Source organism: Ornithorhynchus anatinus, chromosome 1 (genome assembly GCF_004115215.2).
Source record: "Ornithorhynchus anatinus isolate Pmale09 chromosome 1, mOrnAna1.pri.v4, whole genome shotgun sequence".
Lineage (NCBI taxonomy): Eukaryota > Metazoa > Chordata > Mammalia > Monotremata > Ornithorhynchidae > Ornithorhynchus > Ornithorhynchus anatinus.
The window spans coordinates 165354026-165375191 of NC_041728.1; the positions used below are offsets into that span (position 1 = coordinate 165354026).

At 47.0% G+C, this 21166-nt stretch overlaps 1 protein-coding gene across 1 annotated transcript in view; it reads right to left on the reverse strand.

Moving 5' to 3' along the window:
• SLCO2A1 (solute carrier organic anion transporter family member 2A1) overlaps positions 1-21166 on the reverse strand; it is a 156908-nt gene that overhangs the window by 53503 nt on the left and 82239 nt on the right. Inside the window, exon 3 of the mRNA XM_029074990.2 lies at positions 10156-10321. Coding sequence (XP_028930823.1) covers positions 10156-10321 — 166 coding nt within the window. The remainder of the gene's footprint in view (positions 1-10155; positions 10322-21166) is intronic.

The following is a 21166-nucleotide window of genomic DNA, read 5'->3' on the forward strand; positions in this document are numbered from 1 at the left end:
ATAGTAAGCGCTCAATAAATACTATTGAATGAATGTGCCAAGCACTGTTCTAAGTACTGGGGTAGATACAAGGTAATCAGTGGACGCAGTTCCCGACCCACATGGGGCTCCCAGTCTGAATCCCTATTTTACAGATGAGGTAACAGGTACAGAGAAGTAGAGTGACTTGCCCGAGATCACACAGCAGACAAGTGGCAGAGTGGGAATTAAAATCCAGAACCTTCTGACTCCCAAGTCCTTGCTCTAACCACTAAGCCATGCTGCTTCTGGAAGGGACTGGGTAACCAGGTCTCTGAAACCAGGATTCTCAGGTCCCAGGACCAGGTAGAGAAGCAGAAGGGAGAGAAAGTTACAGACCTTATTGCTTCGTGGCTCAGGGATAGACAGGAAATTGGCGAAAATTGGGAAGCAGCATGGCATAGTGAATAGAGCTCAGGCCTGGGTGTCAGAAGGTTATGGGCTCTTATTCGGATTCTGCCACTTATCTGCTATGTGGCCTTGGACAAGACGCTTCACTTCTATGGGCCTTAGTTACCTCATCTGAAAAAAATGGGGATTGAGCCTGTGAGTCCCACGTAAGACAGGGGACTGTGTCCATCCAACCTGATTTGCTTGCATCCACCCCAGTGCTTAGTACAGTGCCTGGCACATAGTAAGCACTTAACAAGTACCATTTCTAGACTGTGAGCCCATTGTTGGGTAGGGATTGTCTCTGTTGCTCAATTGTAATAATAATAATAATGTTGGTATTTGTTCAGCGCTTACTATGTGCAGAACACTGTTCTAAGCGCTGGGGTAGACACAGGAGAATCAGGTTGTCCCACGTGGGGCTCACAGTCTTAATCCCCATTTTACAGATGAGGTAACTGAGGCACAGAGAAGTAAAGTGACTTGCCCAGTACTTTCCAACTGCTTAAGTACAGTGCTTTGCACATAGTAAGGGCTCAACAAATATGATTGAATAAATACAACTGAATGAATGAATGCAAAAACCTCCGAGCAAGGGAATGGCCCATAGCTTTCCCTCTGGATACTTGGTGGGTTTTTCACCTCCAAGGTAGGCTGTCACGTAGCCAAATCTCTGGCTCATCACACATCTCCTCCAAGAGGCCTGTCTAGACTAAGCCCCACTTTTCCTCATCTCCCACTCCCTTCTGCGTCCCCTGACTTGATCCCTTTGCACGTCCCTCCTCCCAGCCCCATAGCACTTATGTACAGATCCATACAGATGTCTGGCTCCCCAGCTCTAGACTGTAAGCTCATTGTGGACAGGGAATGTCACTGTTTCTTGTTGTGCTGTACTTTCACAAGCACTTAGTACAGTACTCTGCACAGAGTAAGCACTCTATAAATATGACAATGAACAAATAGGACACTGGATAATTATTACTGGTGTTTGTTAAGCACTTACTATTCACCAAGCACTGTGCACTCATCCTCTAGACTGAAAGCTAGTTGTGGGCAGAGAATGTGTTTAAATTTTTATATTGTACTCTCCCAACCACTTAGTACAGTGCTCTGCACTCAGTAAGTGCTCAATAAATTCGATTGAGTGGGGAAGATTCAATACAATCAGATCAAGTCTGCTGCCAAAAAAAGTGGAACATTTGGTGGACAGCCACAATGTGCTGACCACCACACAAACCCACCCAGGCCAAGAACTGGACTCTGAGAGCTGACAATCCTAAGGCTATTGTGGAACAGCTCAGGTTTTGCCTCATTTGGGGTAAACTACCCCTTCTCTATGCCCCCCCATCATATATATATACATATATATATATATATATATATAAATACATGTCCTTTGCACTTGAGAATAGCACCACTGACAGTGAAATTCACCTAAAGGTACAAACTCCACAATGTTCATGTGCCCACAAACACACATGATGTGTTGATGTGCTTATTGTTTGCAGCCCTGGGACACTTTTCATTTTTGCCTCTTTGACCCCTTATTATTACAAAGCTTCTGCTCACCGAGAGTCACTCCTTTCTTGATTGCAGTAGGGTAACACAACAAGAGATATACTGTATATTTATCTACTTATATTGTCTGTCTCCTCCTCTAGACTGTGAGCTCGCTGTGGGCAGGAATGTGCCTATTTGTTGTTATAGTGTGCTCTCCCAAGCGTTTAGTGATTTGCACACAGTGAACACTCAATAAATACGATTGAATGACTATACGCAAGGGACCATCTTTTTGTGTTCCTGAATGGCTGAGACTGTGGGTCCCTCACAGAGCACTGTACTGAGCGCTTGGGAAAATACAGTATTAAAGAGTTGGTAGACACATTCCCTGCTCACAATGAGCTTCTGGTCTAGAGGGGGAAACACTAATATATAATTATATTAGTATAAATATGCTACAAATATGTACACAGGTGCTGTGGGGCTGAGGGAGAGGTAAATAAGGGGTGCAAATTCAAGTGTAGTCCTAGGTGAATTTTGATAACGGGGTGTCTTCAGATGTGAAGGTCAACTGTGTAGCTGCAGCGATAGAAGCCCATAAGGGAGAAAAAAAATGCCATGTCACACCTATTTCTATTTGCGGAGCTTCTGGCAACAGCTTTTTTGGTGTGATTTTTCCTGTGAAAAAGCCTGTGTCAACTCCACCCTCCTCCTGGTCCCTTTTAACAGGGGAAAGAATAAGAAACAAGGTATCAAATAAATGGAGGAAAAGGAAGAGATTTCTCCAGACAGCTGAGTGACTTTAGGGAAATGCCAAACTGGGGCTCAGAGATGGAGTTTCCTGCCTCCTGATGAGAAGTGTGCTAATTGTTTACAGATGCTGGCTCTCTCTCCCTCACTCCAATGTTCTGAAGCCCCACCAAAGTGGAATGAGAGCAGGAAATTAGAGGCCCAGTCCCAACCCTGGGAAATCCAAATGGAATCAAGATGGAAAGGCCTTCCGGTGTGGCAGGATGTCTGGGCTCTATGATCTCTGTCGCTTCTCTGGTTTATGGCTAGTCTCTGCTCAGCCATTAGCCTGTTCTTCGCCTGAACTGCCAAAGTTAGAGATGGAGGGAGTTGGTCTGACTTGGGTTTTATCTCTGAAGCCCGCCATTTATCCTCGACTTCTCCCTCTTTTGCAATGTGCAATCTCCACATTCAGTCTTTTGCTAAATCCCTCCGTTTTTTCCTCTTAGACATTTCCAGGGTCTACCCCCCTTCCTCATCCCTCAGAGTCACCCTGCTGGTCCAGGGCCTTGTAATTTTCTGGATTAATGACTGCAGACTATAAGCTCGCTGTGGGCAGGGAATGTGTCTGCTTATTTTTATACCATGCTCTCCCACGTGTTCTGTTCTGGTGTTCTGGTCAGTGATTGCATTGGGTTCTAATCCCGGCACTGCCATTTGTCTGCTGTGTGACCTTGGGCAAGTCACTTGACTTCTCTGGGCCTCAGTTACCTCATCTGCAAAATGGGGATTAAGACTGTGAGCCCTAAGTGGGACAGGGACTCTGTCCAACCTAATTTGCTTGTATCCAACCCAGCACTTAGTACAGTGCCTGGCACACGGTAAGCACTTAACAAATACCATAATTATTATTATTATTAACATACCATACTGAACTCTTGGGAAAGCAACGGAGTCTCCTACTGAGAATAATAATCATGGTATTTGTTATTATTAATAATAATAATAATAATAATAATGATGATGATATTTGTTAAGCACTTACTAAGGGCCAAGCACTGTTCTAAGCACTGGGGTAGATACAAGGTAATCAGGTTGTCCCATATGGGGCTCACAGTCTTAATCCCCATTTCACAGATGAGGTCACTGAGGCACAGAGAAGTTAAGTCGATTGCCCAAGGTCACACAGCGACGAGTGGAGCCGGGATTAGAACCCATGACCTCTGCCTCCCAGGCCCACGCTCTTGCCACTAAGCCACGCCTTTTGTACTATGGGCTGGGGTGGATACAAGAAAATTAGATTCGACAGAGTCCCTGTCCCAACTGGGGCTCACAGTCCTAATCTCCATTTTACAAAATGAGGTAACAGGCACAGAGAAGTTAAGTGACTTGCCTAAGGCCACACAGCAGACAAGTGGCAAATCCTGGACTAGAACTCATGACCCTTTGACTCCCAGGCTCGTTCTCTATCCCCTGTGCCCTGCTGCTTCTCTGCTGAGAGTGAGAATGAGAAATAAGACTCAGTCCTGAGACTTCAGGACCAGAAACCTGCTCAAGGGAATTGGTTTGAGTGTTAGGAGCTTGTCCTGTGCCACGGAGTCTCTCTCCTTGACCAGCCAGGTCCTTCTGGGGGCTCAAAGATCAATGAGCAAGTAAGTGAGCAGAAATGTAGTCCAATAACATGGCCTAGTGGAAAAAACATGGATCTGGGGATTAGAGAGCCTAGATTCTAATCCTTGCTCTTTCAATTGACTGCAGTGTGAACTTGGGTAAGTCAATTTCTCTGTGCCTCAGTTTCCTCAGTTGTAAAATGGGGATTCAATACCTGTTGCTCCTCCTACTTAGACTGTGAGCCCCTTGTGGAACTGGGACTGAGTCTGACTTGACGATAATGATGGCATTTGTTAACTGCTTATTATGGGCCAAGCACTATTCTAAGCACTGGGGTAGATACAAGGTAAACAGGCTGTCCCACGTAGGGCTCACAGTCTTAATCTTCCTATTACAGATGAGGGAACTGAGGCACAGAGAAGTTAAGTGACTTGCCCAAAGTCACACAGCTGACAAGTGGCAGAGCCGGGATTAGAAGCAGCGGGGGAAGCAGCGTGGCTCAGCGGAAGGAGCCTGGGCTTCGGAGTCAGAGGTCATGGGATCGAGTCCCGGCTCTGCCACTTGTCAGCTGTGTGACTGTGGGCGAGTCACTTCACTTCTCTGTGCCTCAGTTCCCTCATCTGTAAAATGGGGATTAACTGTGAGCCTCATATGGGACAACCTGATTACCCTGTATCTACCCCAGCGCTTAGAACAGTGCTCTGCACATAGTAAGCGCTTAACAAATACCAACGTTATTATTAGAACACACGGCCTCTGACTCCCAAGCCCGTGCTCTTTCTACTGAGCCATGCCGCTTCTCTTCGGCTGAATATAACCCCAGAGCTTAGAACAGTGTTTGACACATGGAAAGTGCTTAAATACAATAATAATAAAAAAACCCCCACAGTAATAACAATAACTGCAAAGTGCACATGAAGCCTCAATTTACAGTCTGGTGATCTTCAGGATTCCTGCAGGGACTGTCCACCTTGCAGAACACCCTAATGGTTCTTACGTCAAAAATCTTGACCGGTGAGGGTAGAGACCTGTAGTGACCACAGGCTAGTGCTCAGGTCTGCTAACTCCCACATCCCAACAGCAGGGTTTAGGGTAGCACGACAAAAACCAAAACACACCTCAGTTCCTAAGGAATTTGCAATCCAATGGCTCATAATGATAGACATGACAGGAGAATGTCAGCTCAAGACAAGCAGCATGGCCTAGTGCGTAGAGCACGGGCCTAGGAGTCAAGGACCTGGGTTCTCATCCCAGCTCTGCCGCTTGCCTGCTGCATTACCTTGGGCAAGTCACTTCACTTCTCTGTGTCTCACTTCCCTCATTTGTGAATTATTAACATTATTTTGTTAATGAAATGTACATCGCCTTAATTCTATTTATTTGCTATCGTCTTAACGAGATGTTCATCCCCTTGATTCTACTTATTGCTATTGTTCCTGTCTGTCCGTCTCCCCCGATTAGACCGTAAGCCCGTCCAAGGGCAGGGACTGTCTCTATCTGTTACCGATCTGTACATTCCAAGCGCTTAGTACAGTGCTCTGCACATAGTAAGCGCTCAGTAAATACTATTGAATGAATGAATGAAATGGGGTTTAAGACTGTGAACTCCATCTGGGACATGGACTGTGTCCAACTTGATTAGCTTGTGTCTATCCCAGAAAAAGACCTCCTTTGTGAGAATGTTGGATAGGATTTGGACCGGAACCTAACGCCAAGCCTGAGACAAGATGAGAGGTCAGCAACTCCGCATCTTTGTGACTGCTGGATCCATCACAAATATCCCATCTGGCTCAAACAGGTCCATTAGATTTACGGGTCAGACAAGACTTTCAATGGCAAGAAAGAAAAAGAAGTCAGTGTCCTATCCCCCAGTGCTACTCTCATCCCTCCCCAGCTCCTTTGAGTGGGACGGGGAGGGGAATGGATGACAGCAGGATGCTCGAAAAGCTGCCGCATCAGGAGCTGAAAACAAGGGGGTGGAGGAAATGTGTTAAGGAGTAGAAAAATGAACCCTTGAGACATATTGGCTTCGTGGCCGAAAGCTGGGAGACAACTGCTGCAGACGGAAAACCAGAGGATGGTCTACCCAAAGGAGGAGAAGCTCTCCAGTCAAAACTTTAAGAAGATCTGCAGGAAGTAGCGTGGTCTGCTGGATAAAGCACAGACCTGCGAGTCAGAAGGATCTTGGTTCTAAACCCAGCTCGGTCGCCTGTCTGCTGTGCGACCTTGGGCAAGTCACTTCACTTCTCTGTGCCTCCGTTACCTCATCACTAAAATGGAGGTTAAGACTCTGAGCCCCATGTGGGACAGGGGTTGTATCCAACCTGATGAACTTGTATATACCCCAGTGCTTAGAACAGTGCTTAACACATAGTAAGCACTTAAATGCCATCATTATTATAATTATTATTATTAAAGTGGCACCCCCATGAGAAGCTTCAAGGCCTAGTGGCAAGAACACAGGCTTGGGAGTCAGAGGTCGTGGGTTCTAAACCCAGCTCCCCTATTTGTCTGCTGTGTGACCTTGAGCAAGTCCCTTCACTTCAGGGCCTAGGATACCTCATCAGTTAAATGGGGATTAAGAGTGTGAGCTTTACGTGGGACAACCTGCTTACCCTGTATCTACCCCAGCGCTTAGAACAGTGCTTGGCACATAGTAAGCACTTAAATATCGTAATTATTAAACAACAGTACAACAGCAGAGCAAATGTCAATCTCCGAGGGGTTGGGACAATCAGTTCCAAACTGTTTTTTCAGCCACACCCACAGGTAATCTTCACCTTCAGTGGTGCCCTTTTCCAACGCAAATGACAACAATCTATGCTGTAAATATTCCCTACAGTCCTCGCCTCCTCCTCTACTTTGCCTTTCTGCATGGAAGCCTCGGCTCTCAGGACTGTAAGCTCGCTGTGGGCTGTGCCTGTTATATTGTACTCTCCCAAGCCCTGTGTACAGAGTACAGTGCTCTGCACACAGTAAGCATTCAACTGGCTGACTGACCCTGCGTGGATCATGGCTGAATGTCAAAGGATACTTGAGCCTCATTTGGGAAATGTTCAGTATTTGGTTGTTTGGGAATGGCCACCAACTTTATGGGTAAAGATGGAAACTCTTGTTCCTCCTAATGGGGGTGTCGGGGGGAGGAGGGCTGGTATTATTCCTGCCCACCACTCCAGTTGAAGCCCTTGTCAAACCTCTTTCCCCAAAGAGCAAAGTCTTCTCCATGATCCCCACACTGAGGCAAGTTCAACAGCCATGACCTAATGGGATGACTTTGAGCTTTCTCCATCTGCTCATACCCCTTCACAACAGTGTCTTCTGCTTCCCTGGGACCAGATCCACAGACTGGCGTATGCGTGGAGCCTGTCATGATTCTTACTTTTTTAATGATATTTAATAATAATGTTGGTTAAGCACTCACTACGTGCAGAGCACTGTTCTAAGTGCTGGGGTAGATACAGGTAATCAGGTTGTCCCACGTGGGGCTTACAGTCTTCATCCCCATTTTACAGATGAGGTAACTGAGGCACAGAGAAGTTGTGACTTGCTCACAGTCACACAGCTGACAAGTGGCAGAGCTGGGATTCGAACCCATGGCCTCTGACTCCCAAGCCCACGCTCTTTCCACTGAGCCACGCTGCTTCTCTAGTGATATTTGTTAAGCCCCCTCTCAGGGTCGTACCTGGAGAATTTCCAGTACTCTACCAGTGTCAGTTCCAGAAAGGAGAGTCAAGCAGAGGCCTATCCATTCCATTCCTGGCTTGGACAGTGGCTAGCCAGTGGAAGGTCATCTGCTCCAAGTCAAAACTCACTCATGTTGGGCAGCAGTGGTAGGGAGAGAGTCGAGGGCGGAGACTAGAGTTTACTGGGCGGAAGCGGCAGTGCTGAACCACTTCCATATTTTGACCAAGAAAACTCTATGGGTACATGACCAGAACGATTGCAGATGGGGGGGAGGGTGTGTTCTGGGAGAGATGTGTCCATGGCGTCGCTACGGGTCGGAAATGACACGGCAGCATAAGACGAGACAAGATTTAAGTGCTTAATAATAATAATAATAATAATGTTGGTATTTGTTAAGTGCTTACTATGTGCCGAGCACTGTTCTAAGCGCTGGGGTAGACATAGGGGAATCAGGTTGTCCCACGTGGGGCTCACAGTCTTAATCCCCATTTTACAGATGAGGGAACTGAGGCACAGAGAAGTGAAGTGACTCGCCCACAGCCACACAGCCAACAAGTGGCAGAGCTGGGATTCGAACTCATGAGCCCTGACTCCAAAGCCCATGCTCTTTCCACTGAGCCACGCTGCTTCTGTGCCAGGCACTGTACTAAGCGCTGGAGTAGACACAAGCTAATCAGGTTGGGCACAATCCATGGCCCTCATGGGGGTCACAGTCTTAATTTCTATTTTACAATTCATTCATTCTTATTTATTAAAGCGCTTACTCTGTGCTGAGCACTTTACTAAGGATTTGAGATGCAACAATAGTGACAATCCATGCTCACAAATGAGCTCACAGTCTTGGGCTGGGGCGGGGGGGGAGCGGAAGACAGACATCATTACAAAAAACAGACATCAATACCCATTTTATAGATGACAGAACTAAGGCCCAGAGAAATTAAGTGACTCTTCCAGGGTCACCCAGCAGACAAGTGGCGGAGCTGGGATTAGAACCGAGGTCTTTCTGACTCCCTGGCCCATACTCTTTCCACTAGGCCATGTTGCTTCTCCCTTTGGTGGCAGCTGAATTTTTTTTAAATGGTATTTTACGCACCTACTGTGTGCCAGGCACTAAACTGTGTAGATACAACCTAATCAGTTTAGACACCCCTCAAGTCCCACATGGGGTTTACAGTCATAATCTCCAATGAGGTTACCCAGGCAAAGAGAAGTTAAATGACTTTCCTAAGATCACACAGCAGACAAGTGGCGGAGCTAGGATTAGAACCCTGGTCAATCAATCCATCAGTGGAAATTGAGTGCTTACTATGTGCAGAGCACTGTACTAGTCATTTGGGAGACTACAATACAACAGAATTAACAGACACATTCCCTGTCCATAACATGGTCCTGTTGACTCCCAGGACCACTACTAGGCCACACGGAAAAATGGGAAATACTAGGCCTGAAGCCACCGCACTGGCCTCTACCAGCCCTATCCCCAGTCCAGAGCTGCCTTCTGGAGGAACCCCAGGCAGAGATGCGGTGAGAGACTCAGAGTAACCTAGTGGATAGAGTATGGGCCTGAGAGACAGAAGGATATAGTTTCTAATCCCAGCTCCACCACTTACCCACTGTGACACCTTGGACAATTCACTTAACTTCCCTGTGCCTCAGTTACCTCATCCGTAAAATGGGGATTAAGACTGTGAGCCCCATGTGGGACATGGACTGGGTAAAACCTGATTATTTTGTATCTACCCAAGTGCTTAGAACAGTGACTAGCATATAATAGGTGTTTAACAAATTTCATTAAGAACAAAAAACAAAAAAAAAACAAAAACTCAGGTGCAGTACCACCAAAAGTGAGGGGCGCAAATCTGATTTTTCAGTCTCCGATATCTCCCCATCTCTGCTGAGAGCCCGGTTTCTTTGTTCTGTCCTCTCCTTAAGCTAGAGGGGTTCCCCAGGAGGACAGCACCTGTAGGGGGTTGTCAGCAAGGACCACTGCTACGGCCAGCTTGAGGCCTTCAACCCTGACCTTCGACCCCCACTGGCCAAAGTGAAAAGATGGCATCCTTTCAGCCCACAAGGGAGTCCTGCCTGGAGCCAAATCTGCTGCCAGAGAACATCTCCGAATACCGGGATAGTGTGCGTCTTTCAGAGAGTCCTCGGGACTTCTCCCCAGGGCGGAAGCCAGCAGGCAAATGTGCTCCTGCCAATTGGGAGAATGGGGTCCCTTACCCCCGAGATTGTTCTCCGAGTAGCGGTACGGCTCAGACAGGAAGTGCGGCAGGGACAGGAAGAAGGCGCCAGCTGCCAGCAAGAGGCCCCCGATGCCGATGATTCGTGGCCGGTGGACCCGGCTGCCAAAATAGCTGACAAAGATGATGAGGATGGCATTGCTGACCTGGGGAGCAAGCAGAGAGGGCACCGTGAGAGTGGGTTTTTGGGGTTTTTTTGGGTATTTGTTAAACACTTATTTTGTGCCAGTCACTGAACTAAGCTCTGGCGTGGATAAGCGCTAATCAGTTGGACACAGTCTGTCCCACGTGGGACTCACGGTCTTAATCTGATTTTACAGATGGGGTAACTGAGGCCCAGAGATGAGAAGTGACTTACTTAAGGTGGTAGAGTCAGAATTAGAACCCAGGTCCTGCTGACTCCCAGGCCCGTAGCTCATCCCATCCATATCAGGACAGAGCACGTTTACCACACTGCCTTCCTATAATGGCCCTGATCACTACCCCCAGACATCCAAGAGTCAAAACTACTAAGCTACTCCAACATCATTCTGCCCTTCATCCCTCTATCACGTTAAGGACTTTGACCAAATTGGTTCTTTCTCTCCGAAGTGAGGTCTCTGCCTCAACATCAAATATTTGAGCAATCAAGATTTCTGCTCAGCTCAGCTGCCCTGGCCCCCTGTGCTGAGCGGCTTTTATAGTGGTCATGGCCGAGTGGAGCGTGGCTTAGTGGAAAGAGCCCGGGCTTGGGAGTTGGAGGCCATGAGTTCTAATCCCTGCTCTGCCACTTGTCAGCTGTGTGACTTTGGACCAGTCATTTCACTTCTCTGTGCCTCAGTTACCTCCTCTGTAAAATGGGGATTAAGACTGTGAGCCTCACGTGGGACAACCTGATAACCTTGTATCTACCCCTGTGCTTAGAACAGTGCTTGGCACATAGTAAGCGCTTAAATACCATCATTATTATTCAATCAGATTTATTGAATTCTTACTGTGTGCACAGCACTGTACAAAGCACGTGGAAAGTACAATTTTACAACAAATAGAGACAATCCCTACAAAACAACAGGATCACAGAGCACTAAACTAAGCGCTTGGGAGGGAACAATCCACTGTGGTTTCCCCGCGCAGGTTCGAATCCGACTATGCATCCTTCCCCTCTAGATTGTAAGCGTGCTGTGGGCAGTGAATGTGTCTGTTATATTGTACTCTCCCACAATTAGTGCAGTGCTCTGAACACAGTAAGTGCTCAATAAATATGATTGACTTTTTCATGACTAGAGGAGAGCAAGCTGGTATTTGCTTGGCTGAGATTTATAAAACCCTTAGCAGTTTGTGTTACATTAGACACCACACACCCACTCAGAGGCTATGGTTAAAGATGTGGAAAGGGAGGTGGTCACAGGCTTGTGGTTCAGAGAACCTGGGTTCGAACATCGGCTGTGTGACCTTGAGTAAGTCATTTCACTTCTGCTGCGTCTCAATGATCTCATTTATAAAAACGGGGATAAAATACCTGTTCTTCCTCCCCCTTAGGTTGGGTGTTTCGTTGGAGATGGGAACTGGTTGGACTCTGATTGACTGTAACCACCCCACTGCTTAAAACAGTGCTTGGCACAAAGTAACCACTTGAACGCCACAGTTACTACACTTGAAAACTGTCATTTCTGGATCTTCCACCCCTTCTCCACCTCTATCTTTTTTGGGATGCAGAGCTCCCAGCTGCCTTATGACCCCTTCCACTGTACAAGACTCTTCCCAGGAAATCTCTACCAGTGTGAATATTTGCTCATCATTTCGAATAAATGTTTATGTGCATTATATAATTTCCCCTATTCTATTTTTAACTGCCTCTTGCCAGCTACAATTCTGCTGCCAAGTCATTTTAAATCACGGCCTTTATTACTCACTTCCTACATGCTAATTGCCCAAGTAGATACTAGCTTACGAGATCAGATAGAGTCCCGGTCCCGCACAGGCCTCATTTTATCTTCATTTTACAGATGGAGAAACCGAGCCCCGAGGTTGAGAAGCAGCTTGGCCTAATGAAGAAGGCCAGGGAGTCAGAGGGAGGTTCCAATCCTGGCTCCGCCACTTGATCTATGTGACATTAAACATGTCACTTCATAATAATAATGGTATTATTAAGCACTTGCTACAAATCAAGCTCTGGGATGCATACAAGATAATCAGGTTGAACACAGTCCCATCCCACATGGGGCTCACAGTCTTAATCCCCATTTTACAGATGAGGTAACTGAGGCACAGAAAAGTCACTTGCCCTCAGTCCCACAACAGACAAGTGGCAGGGCCGGGATTAAAATCCTGGTCCTTCTGACTCGCAGGTCCGTGCTCTTTCTGCTAGACCACAATGCCTGTGCCCTCCCGGGCACCCCCGCTCCCAGTTTGTTTCCCCCATTTTTTAAAGTGATATTTGCTAAGCACTTTCTATGTGCCAGGCACTATACTAAGCCCTGGTGTAGATATGTGATAATCAAGTTGGACAGAGTCCATGTCCGACATGGGGCTCACTGTCTTAATCCCCATTTACAGACAGGGAAACTGAGGCACAGAAGGGAAACGACTTTCCCAAAGTCACCCAGCAAACAAGTGGTCGAGCCAGGATTAGAACCCAAGTCTTTCTGATTCTCAGGTATCTGCTTTATTACTAGGCCATGTTGCTTCTCAGCATTGGCGCTTAGCAGGATTGGGCTTTGAGTTCCTCTGGGCAGGGAAGTGTGTCATACTGTTGTACTGCACTCTCCCAGGAGCTTAGTACAGTGCCCCACATACAGGAAGCACTCAACAAATGATTGATCACTTCATGAATGTCGTAATCCAAACTATCCACCCTTATCTAGTGTGACTGAGAAGTGAGGTCCGCCTCAGGGACTGTCTTCCGGGAAATGGGCTAAGAGGACGGACTTCTGGGGAAGCAGCGTGGCTCAGTGGAAAGAGCCCGGGCTTCGGAGTCGGAGGTCATGGGTTCGACTCCCGGCTCTGCCACTTGTCAGCTGTGTGACTGTGAGCAAGTCACTTCACTTCTCTGTGCCTCACTTACCTCATCTGTAAAATGGGGATTAACTGTGAGCCTCACGTGGGACAACCTGATTACCCTGTATCTATCCCAGCGCTTAGAACAGTGCTCTGCACATAGTAAGCACTTAACAAATACCAACATTATTATTATTTACTGAGCACCTCAGGGCTCCCAATCCCCAGGCATGCCCCGTGACTCAAGCTCCAGGCCTGTTTTCCGGGATCAGCAAGGATGGCTGAGCCAACCGAAGCACAACCTAAGACTCCCAACAGTTCCACTGATATCACTGATCATTCCCATAAATATTATTATTATTTTTAACTTCTCTGAACATGACGTAAATCAGTGATTCCATCTTTCCCTGGGGACAGTGAGGCTAATATCAAGGGCAATATGCTCACATTCCAATTGCTGACTGGAGGAAGGATGTTTAGTTTTTATACATAAAGCTAAGAATAACATTTGCCTTCTAGCCACATAATAATTATGGCATACCAGGTTTAATATTATGCTAAGCACTGAGCTAGATGAATGCTTAGTACAGTGCTTGGCACATAGTAAGTGGTTAACAAATACCATAATTATTATCATCCAGGATAATCAGATGGGCCATAGTACCTCTCCCATACTCACAGTCCAAGCAGTAGGGAGAGCAATCAATAAAGCAACCTATTGTATTTATTGAGAGCTTACTACATGCAGAATGCTGTACTAAGCGCTTGGGAGAGTCCACTATAACAGAATTGGTAGACATGTTCCCTGCCCACAAGGAGCTTACAGTTTGGAATCCTAACTCCATTTTACAGATGAGGAAACTGAAACAGAGAGAAGCCGCGTGGCTTAGTGGAAAGAGAACGAGCTTGGGCGTCTGAGGACATGGATTCTAATCCCGGCTCTGCCACTTATCCGCTGTGTGACCTTGGGAAAATCACTTAACTTCTCTGTGCCTCAGTTACCTCAACTGTAAAATGGAGATCAAGACTCTGAGCCGCTCAAGGTAATCAAGTTGTTCCACATATCTACTTTAGTGCTTAGAACAGTGCTTGGAACATACTAAGCATTTAAGAAATACTTTATTAAATATGTTGTTAGAGTTTCCACATGAGGCCTATGGCAGAGGAGGGTTTAGAACCCAGGCCTCCTGGTCCCAGTCCCGTGTTTCTACTACCCCTGCAAAACTTCCGAGGCAGAAGTTAGAGCTCAATCTTCTTCGAAACTCTGTTCAAACTTCTCGTCCCTCAATATTTAACCCCACATCACTCCAGGCACGTCAGTCATCCCAGCAACCAAAAGCAGAAACAGGATCTCTTGGGCTCCATTCCTATTGCCTGGTCACAAGCCAATCCACTTCATGCCGTTACCTCTAAACTATAAACTCACTGTGGGCAGGGAATGTGTCTACCAACTCTATTGTATTGCGCTTCCCAAAAAGAGTGAGAAAAATAACTGAGGCCCAGAGAAGTTAAGTGACTTGCCCACAGTCACACAGCTGATAAGTTGCAGAGCCGGGAGTCGAACCCACGACCTCTGACTCCGAAGCCCAGGCTCTTTACACTGAGCCCCGCTGCAGAGCCTGGGCCTGGGAGTCAGAGGTCATGGGTTCTAACCCCCACTTCAGCACTTATCAACTGTGTGACCTTGGGCAAGTCACTTAGCTTCTCTGTGCCTCAGTTACCTCAACTGTAAAATGGAGATTAAGACTGTGAGCCCACGTGGGACCACCTCATTGGCTTTTATCTACCCCAGCTCTTAGTGCTTGGCACATAGTAAGCACTTAAATGCCATCATCATCAAGCATTTAGTACAGTGTTCTGCACACAGTCAGCCTGCAATAAATACGACTGATTACCGAGGAAGAGGGGGCTTTGAGGGAATGTACTGAACTGCGATGCAGAGAAGTAACTTGCCCAGGTTCTCACAACAGGCAAGTGCGGAAAACCGAGGTCTCCTAAGTCCCCGTTCTGGGCTCACTGCATTAAGCCAGCGTGGCTCAGTGGAAAGAGCACGGGCTTTGGAGTCAGGGCTTATGAGTTCGAATCCCAGCTCTGCCACTTGTCGGCTGTGTGACTGTGGGCGAGTCACTTCACTTCTCTGTGCCTCAGTGACCTCATCTGTAAAATGGGGATTAAGACTGTGAGCCCCACGTGGGACAACCTGATTCCCCTATGTCTACCCCAGCGCTTAGAACAGTGCTCGGGACATAGTAAGCGCTTAACAAATACCAACATTATTATTATAAGCCATGCTCTCGAGTTTGAAATGGGGTAGGCCGAGGCAGGTTTCCATCCCCAAAATTTGACCACAGCAAGGTTTTAGAGGCCAAACTGTGCCTGAGCAAAAAGTAGCCCACCTCCTTACTCCAGTGGAGAGACACACGGACCCCTCTACTGACCCGTTTCCCTCTTCCTTTGACCACTGCCTTTTCTGTTGTACTCTCCCAAGTGTTTAGGATAGTGTTCGGCCCTTAGTCAGCACTAAGTAAAAACTGTTAATGATGATTTGATGATGATCCCTTTGCTCTGACTTCTACTGGGCTTTTCAAGTTCAGGATCGGGCCGGCTCATTTCTACTCTGGAGGTCCAATTTGCCTTTCCTAGGGCCCTCCTGCGGTTTCCTGTGAAGTTCCTGGACTTACGCTAACAGCAAAAGGCTTGTGATTTAACAGCTAGAGGAAAGAGACAGGCAGCAGAACCCTACGAGGTTGGATATTAAGGCCCAAATTGCTGGAAATGATTTTTAAGCAGCACTTCCTTTTTATGGTATTTGTTAGGTAATAATGTTGGTATTTGTTAAGTGCTTACTATGTGCAGAGCACTGTTCTAAGCGCTGGGGTAGACACAGGGGAATCAGGTTGTCCCACGTGGGGCTCACAGTCTTAATCCCCATTTTACAGATGAGGTAACTGAGGCACAGAGAAGTGAAGTGACTTGCCCACAGTCACACAGCTGACAAGTGGCAGAGCTGGGATTCGAACTCATGACCTCTGACTCCAAAGCCCGGGCTCTTTCCACTGAGCCACGCTGCTTCTCTAGTTAGGTGCTTACTATGTGCCAGCCACTGTACTAAACGCTGGGGTAGGTACAAGTTAATCAGATAGGACACAGTCCCTGTTCCACATAGGGCTCACAGTCTTCATCCCCATTTTACAGATGAAGTAACTGAGGTACAGAGAAGTGAAATGATTTGACCAAGATCACACAGCAGACAAACAGCAGAGCCAGGAGTAGAACCCAGGTCCTTCTGACTCCCGAGCCTATGCTGCTCTATCAACTAGGCTGTACTACTTCTCACTGGACAACAGCAAGGCTCAGAGCGCTTAATACCAAAATCAGTATTATTTTTGAGTTTTTTATTGAGTTTACTGTGTGCAGCGTACTCTACGACATGTTGGTATTTTTTTGTTAAGCACTTACTATGTGCAGAGCACTGTTCTAAGCGCTGGGGGAGATACAGGGTAATCAGGTTGTCCCACATGAGGCTCACAGTTAATCCCCATTTTTACAGATGAGGGAACTGAGGCACAGAGAAATTAAGTGACTTGCCCACAATCACACAGCTGACAAGCGGCAGAGCTGGGATTCGAACCCATGACATCTGACTCCCAAGCCCGGGCTCTTTCCACTGAGCCACACTGCTTCTCTAACATGCTTGGGAGACCGCATAGTGCCAAATTTTTCTTTGGAGCATGGGGACGTATAGGGGAAAGGAAAAGTTAGTGGGGATGGTTTGGGGGAGGAGAAAGGCAACCAAGAGCTACTAGGCTAGAAATGACCATTTAAATTTGGGGTTTTTCTTTTGTTTGTTTAAATCCCGATTGTAAACTCTCAATTCTTGTGAGAAGCAGCATGGCTCAGTGGAAAGAACATGGGCTTGGGAGTCAGAGGTCTAATCCCAGCTCTCCCACTTGTCAGCTGTGTGACTTTGGGCAAGTCACTTCACTTCTCTGTGCTTCAGTTACCTCATCTGTAAAATGGGGATTAAAACTGTGAGCCCCACTTGGGATAGGGACTGTGTCCAACTCAATTTGCTTGTATCCACACCAGCACTTAGTACAGTGCCTGACCACATAGTAAGCACGGGTCTCAGTGGAAAGAGCCCGGGCTTGGGAGTCAGAGGTCATGGGTTCGAGTTCCGGCTCTGCCATTTGTCAGCTGTGTGACTGTGGACAAGTCACTTAACTTCTGTGCCTTAGTTCTCTCATCTGTAAATTGGGGATGAAGACCGTGAGCTTCACGTGGGACAACCTGATTACCCTGTATCTATCCCAGCGTTTAGAACAGTGCTCTGCATATAGTAAGTGCTTAAATACCCACATCAAGTGCTTAACAAAAACCAGAATTAATATTATTCTCTGTGCCTCACTTACCTCATCTATAAAATGGGGATTAAGATTGCGAGCCTCATTTTGGGACGGGGGCTGTTTCCAACCTGACTAGCTTGTATCTACCCCTTTGCTTAGTACAGAGCCTGGCCCATAGTACGCGCTTAAATACCATAAAAAAAAACAAATAAAAAGAAGGACTCCAGTGGGTTGAGAAGGAAGAGGCTGCCCTTGTCATCTGAAGCGTCTCGCCTTTAGGCAGCTCTTCCAGTGGCCCAGCCCAGCCAGAGAGGATTCCGCCCTATAAGCAAACTATTTCCTAGAAAGAAATCTCACAAGCTCTCTTGGGTCTCTTTCTAGTGTTTAATAGCCTCAACTTTCAGGAAGTTCTTTCCCTTATATAACCTAGGCTTCGGGCTCCAGCTTGAGTAGAAACAAATATTCTCTAGGCTGTGCTGTGCAAGAACAGCAGCAGCAACTGATGAAGATAGTTGGGGGAGCCCATTGCTGCCTGCGTCACCCCCAACAACTCTGACCCAACTCATGCCCGCTCTTCTCTGGTTTGTACCCTCACTTCTTCTACCCTGGCTCCTACCGCCCTCCTCCACCCCCAGTTCACACCTCCACTGCCCTGGCCCGTGGCCCGGCGTACCTTCACCTCATCACCTCACACCCTCCCGGTCTTCCCTACCCTGTGCCAGGATTGTGGCTTCCCCTACACCCATCCCTGCTGCCTCAGACTTCCCTCCGGTACTGGTCCTCCCTAAGCCTCTTCTTTTTCATTCATTCAGTTGTATTTATTGAGCACTTACCGTCTATAGAGCACCGTACTAATGTTTGGAAGAGTAGGAGAAGCAGTATGATGGAGTGAATAGAGCATGGGCCTGGGAGTCAGAAGGTCATGAGTTCTAATCCTGCCTCTGTCACTTGTCTGGTGTGTGACCTTGGGCAAGTCACTTCATTGCTCTGGACCTGTTACCTCATCTTCAAAATGGGGTTTAAGAGTGTGAGCCCCATCTCGGACAGGGACTTATCCGGCCCGATTTGTTTGTATTCACCCCAGCATTTAATACAGTGCCTGGCACTTACAAAATGCCACAATTATCATTATCATCACCACACACTCTCCCAGTCTTCCCTACCCTGTGCCAGGATTGTGGCTTCCCCCACATCCATCCTTGCCCCATCGGATCTTCCCTCCAGTCCTGGTCCTCCTGACATTTGCTCCCTTGGTCCAGAGGGTCCCCAGAAAAAGGAGCCCTGTTGGTCACAGTGTCCGCTCTTTGCTCGACCACCCCCCACCATCTCAGTGCAGGACAGTTGACCCCACTTTTTCCCCAGTCTAAAGGTCATGGGTCATCCAGTAAAGAGGTGTAGCCCACCATCATTACTGCTCAATAAATATCATTGATTGACTGTTCAAACACTGGGGACAGCTTACGAGGGTAACAGTTGTCACCATCTCCTTCTCTACTACTATTAATAAAAATGATGGTACTTGTGAAGCACTTACTATGAGCCCAGCACTTTTCTAAGCTCTGAGATAGATTCAAGTTAATCGGGTTGGACAGTCCCTGTCCCACACGGGGCTCACACTCTTAATCCCCATCTTACAGATGAGGTAACAGACTTAGAAATGAAGTGACTTGCCCAAGGTCACATAGCAGACATGTGGCGGACCAGGATTAGAATTCATGTTCTTCTGACTTCCAGGCTCATGCTCTATCCACTAAACCAAGTTATTCCCTCCCTCGGCTAACATTTCTCTTTCTCCCATTCCAGCTGTGTTGATATTGCCTTGGAGACAAGCCACTAGCCAAACTTGACTTTTTTCAAGAAAACCCCCCAAAAGCCAAAGCTATTCCTAGGCTTGAGTCATAACGGGTCGAGCTGGAGCTAGAAAACAACCTAATGGAATCAGTCCAAGGGTGCTGCAACACGAGATGGATATGCATAGAAAGTCACACACCCCACAACCCAAACGACGATTGCCATGAAGATACCCTTCAGACAAGAGTTCCTGGACTCAGGGGGCCCCTAGACATCTCGCAGCGGCCAGGGAACTTGTCTACCAAATCTGCTGTATCGTGCTCTCCCAAGCACTTTGTACAGTGTTCTGCACACAGTAAGTGCTCAAGAAGTACCATGGAGGGACAGATTCTCTACAGGTCAGAGGGAATGCCCAGGCTGGCCAGCCCACAGATGGTAGGTCCACCTAGCATCAAGTTGAACTCGATTGTGTTTGGGTCTCCTTTAAGAACTGGACCTCTGGCTAAGCGCTTATCAGTGGTATTTACTGAGTGTTCACTGTGTGCAGAGCACTGTACTAAGTGCTTGGGAGAGGACGACACGACAGAGTTGGCAGACAAGTTCCCTGCCCACAGTGAGCTTACAGTCTAGAGGGGATTATTTTATGTATGGCAGCTGTGCATTTCTTTGGCCCATTCCAAGCGCTTAGTACAGTGCTCTGCGCATAGTAAATGCTCAATTCGATTGAATGAATGAATCTGGCTTTGTGCTGTGGTGGCACTGCTCATAGGAGAGCCCAGATCCACTTCCAGCAGCTAGACTTAGTGAAAAGAGCACGGACCTGGGAGTCACGGGTTGTGGATTCAAATCCCAGCTCTGCCACTAATCACTGTGTGACTTTGGGCAAGTCACTTCTCTGTGACTCAGTTACCTCCTCTGTCAAATGGGGATTAAAATTGTGAACCCCACATGGGACAACCTAATTACCTTGTACAGTGCTTGGCACATAGTGAGTGCTTAACAAATACTGTCATCATCAGACTGGTTGGCCACTGGAACTGGCATCAGTTTCTAATCCCGGCTTTGCCAGTTTCCTGGTGTGTGACTTGAGGCAAGTCACTTCACTTCTCTGTGCTTCAGTTCCTCATCTCACAAATGGGGATTCACTACCTGTTCTTCAATTGAGCCCCATACAGAACAGGGACTGTAACCAAACTGATTAACTTTTACTTAGCACTAAGAACTCCTATGAATCAATGCCTTAGTATGGCAGGAGAGTCTGCATACACTAATGCAGTTACGAGTTACGCCACTGAAAAATATTCTTTACTCAGGGTTCCTGTTAATGGAAAGGTTTAAGTCAAAGCTTCAGAAAGTTGATTCGCCTGTGCTGGGCGGCAGAGGCACAGGAAAGAGTCAAAGGAGGTTGATCAAGTGATCAAAATGTTGAGCAAAGACAAGGTAGAGAAAAGTTTTCAGTGCACAGAAGAAGGCAATGGTAAGCCACTCTGCACTCTTGACCAAGGAAACTCTAGGGAAAAAGAACAAGAGTAGCTATGAATCAGAAACGACTCGACAGCATCTAAGAAGAAGTACTTAGAACATATAGTACGCACTTTAATAATAATAAATGATAATAATTATGGTATATGTTAAGCGCTTACTATATGTCAAGCACTGTTTCAAGCACTGGGATAGATACAAGGTAATCAAGTTGGACACAGTACCGGTCCCACATGGAGTTCACACTCTCAATCCCCATTTACAGATGAGGCAATTGAAACCCATAGAAGTTAAGTGACTTGCCCAAGATCACACAGCAGACAAATGGAGTCAGGATTAGAGCTCATGACCTCTGACCCCAAGCAAATGGTCTCGCCATGAAATAATAAAATCGAC